General features: G+C 61.6%; 1 protein-coding gene across 1 annotated transcript; it reads left to right on the top strand.

Annotated features, from left to right (window-relative positions):
• The first annotated feature begins 380 nt into the window (after window positions 1-380).
• Window positions 381-1,970, top strand: ADRA2A (adrenoceptor alpha 2A). Its single transcript, XM_036265564.1, has one exon. The coding sequence runs from the start codon at window positions 381-383 to the stop codon at window positions 1,767-1,769; it is 1,389 nt and encodes a 462-aa protein (XP_036121457.1). The 3' UTR covers window positions 1,770-1,970.
• The last annotated feature ends 926 nt before the right edge of the window (window positions 1,971-2,896 follow it).

The raw sequence follows: 2,896 nt of genomic DNA, 5'->3' as shown, positions 1-2,896 counted from the left end.
ATATTTTTAATTTCCTGTTATCCTTCCAGGTTATCAGGCCAGCGGTGATTTTTTGTACTCTCTTCTTGAAGAATAAATCTCTTTTCTCATCGGATCGACCTACTCTCTCCCGCCGCTTAGAAATAAAACTTGGCTGCGTTTAGGAGCTGGGAGCCAGAAGGCGCCCACCCCGGGCTCCGGAAGCGCGGACAGGGCGCCGTTCGCTGGAGCCGGGCCCATGGGCCGCTAGCGGCCCCCCAGCTCCGGCCCGACCTCCCTGCGGCCCCCTCCCCATGTGAGGCGCCGCGGGGCGAGCGGGGCGCGGGAGTAGGAGGAGGACCCACGGGCTCCAGGCCGAAAGGCAGCTGGCAGCAGGCCAAGGCGAGTGGGCACCCGCGTTCATGTTCCGCCAGGAGCAGCCGCTGGCTGAGGGCAGCTTTGCGCCCATGGGCTCCCTGCAGCCGGACGCGGGTAACGGGAGCTGGAATGGGACCGAGGCGCCTGGGGGCGGCGCCCGGGCCATCCCCTACTCTTTGCAGGTGACGCTGACGCTCGTGTGCCTGGCCGGCCTGCTCATGCTGCTCACCGTGTTCGGCAACGTGCTGGTCATCATCGCCGTGTTCACAAGCCGCGCACTCAAGGCGCCCCAGAACCTCTTCCTGGTGTCTCTGGCCTCAGCCGACATCCTGGTGGCCACGCTCGTCATCCCTTTCTCGCTGGCCAACGAGGTCATGGGCTACTGGTACTTCGGCAAGGCGTGGTGCGAAATCTACCTGGCGCTCGACGTGCTCTTCTGCACCTCGTCCATCGTGCACCTGTGCGCCATCAGCCTGGATCGATACTGGTCCATCACGCAGGCCATCGAGTACAACCTGAAGCGCACGCCACGCCGCATCAAGGCCATCATCGTCACCGTGTGGGTCATCTCGGCCGTCATCTCCTTCCCGCCGCTCATCTCCATCGAGAAGAAGGGCGGCGGAGGCCAGCAGCAGGCCGAGCCACGCTGCGAGATCAACGACCAGAAATGGTACGTCATCTCGTCGTGCATCGGCTCCTTCTTCGCGCCCTGCCTCATCATGATCCTGGTCTACGTGCGCATCTACCAGATCGCCAAGCGCCGCACCCGCGTGCCGCCCAGCCGCCGGGGCCCGGACACTGCGCCGCCGGGGGGCGCCGAGCGCAGGCCCAACGGCCTGGGCCCCGAGCGCGGCGTGGGCCCCGTGGGCACGGAGGCCGAGCCGCTGCCCGTCCAGCTCAACGGTGCCCCCGGGGAGCCCGCCCCGGCCGGGCCTTGCGACACCGACGCGTTGGACCTGGAGGAGAGCTCGTCGTCCGAGCACGCGGAGAAGCCCCGAGGGTCCCGCAGGTCCGAGCGCGGTCCCCGGGCCCAGGGCAGGGCCCGGGAGAGCCAAGTGAAACCCGGGGACAGCCTGTCGCGGCGCGGGCCGGGGGCTACAGCGCTCGGGGCGCCGGCCACCGGGTCCGAGGAGGAGAGAGGCGGGGGCACCAAGGCGTCGCGCTGGCGCGGGCGGCAGAACCGCGAGAAGCGCTTCACTTTCGTGCTTGCCGTGGTCATCGGCGTGTTCGTGGTGTGCTGGTTCCCCTTCTTCTTCACCTACACGCTCACCGCCGTGGGCTGCTCCGTGCCGCGCACGCTCTTCAAGTTCTTCTTCTGGTTCGGCTACTGCAACAGCTCGCTGAACCCGGTCATCTACACCATCTTCAACCACGACTTCCGCCGCGCCTTCAAGAAGATCCTCTGCCGCGGGGACAGGAAGCGGATCGTGTGAGCACGGAGCCCGCCCCGCTCCGCGAACAGACTCGCGCTGACCGCTGGCAGCGGGGGTCCGAGGGCGCGCTTCGCAGTCCCTGCACGCCGAAAACCCGGCCTGCCGACTGCGCCTTTCCCGGCCCGAGGGTGGCTGCGAGTCCTCCTTCCAACACCTGCTCCTCCCTACTAGGGGAAAACACGGGCTGGGAGGGCCACACGCCCCGCCCCCACCCCTGTATTGTTTATAGTTAGGGCTGCTCGGGGCTCCGAGCGATCTTCCAGGGTTCTTGGGCCGCCCCTAATCAGTATTGTTTCCTAAAGGTATTTATTGTCGCCTCCCCTGAGTCCAGAGCAGTTCAGAGTAATTGCTGGACCCAGAGGGTATGGCTCACAAGGGTTAATCAAAGGGGTTACCCCGCCCTGGCTAATTGCTCTCCCCTCCCCTCAACTCTATTTTTAAACGAAGCTCAGGGCAGGCCAGCCCGCCTTCCCATCCTCCACTGTAAATATACACTATTTTTTATAGTACATGCGGGGTGCGGGTGGGGTGGGGTGGGGTTGGGAGGGTCCCTAATGTCGCTTGGCTTTTGATGTCGGAATCCTGGCAGTTGGAGATACCCTGGAGGCAGACACATTGTGTCTGGTTCAGGGCAGGCCCCTCTGCAATGCAAGCCCTTTTCTCGTGTCATTACTTCCCTCTGTGTCCTTTTCACCAGCAATTGGTGACTGTCTCTTTGGGCCTGGACCTGCTTTGAGATTTCCTGAGGGGGAAAAGATTTGTCCATTTTTTTGCCTGTGCCTCACAGCATAATTGCCTTTTCCTATGTAAATATTGCAGTGATGGACCAAGACAGAAGTAATGAATCTTTCTGCCTTGCATTAGCCCGGTGTATAAAGCCATTATCCCCTGATGCACCCTCTCCCTAGTAACTCACTTTAAAACCTCTTTCTGATGTCCCCTCCCTCCTTTCTCTGGGGCCACTGCTCGAAGAATATGTATGTTTCTATTTTGTGTGTCTGTGGGCCCCTCTTTCTCTCAAAGTGCTGACTGTGGGGAAATCTTTTAGCTGCTGTTTTTAGACACAGAGAAGTGTAAATTATGTGGAAGAGGCAAACCTGATGCAATTTGCCCAAGGTAAACAGTTT

Source organism: Molossus molossus, unplaced genomic scaffold, assembly GCF_014108415.1.
Source record: "Molossus molossus isolate mMolMol1 unplaced genomic scaffold, mMolMol1.p scaffold_m16_p_17, whole genome shotgun sequence".
Lineage (NCBI taxonomy): Eukaryota > Metazoa > Chordata > Mammalia > Chiroptera > Molossidae > Molossus > Molossus molossus.
The sequence above is the reverse complement of the archived record's forward strand: the minus strand, read 5'-3'. Positions and strand labels throughout refer to the sequence as shown.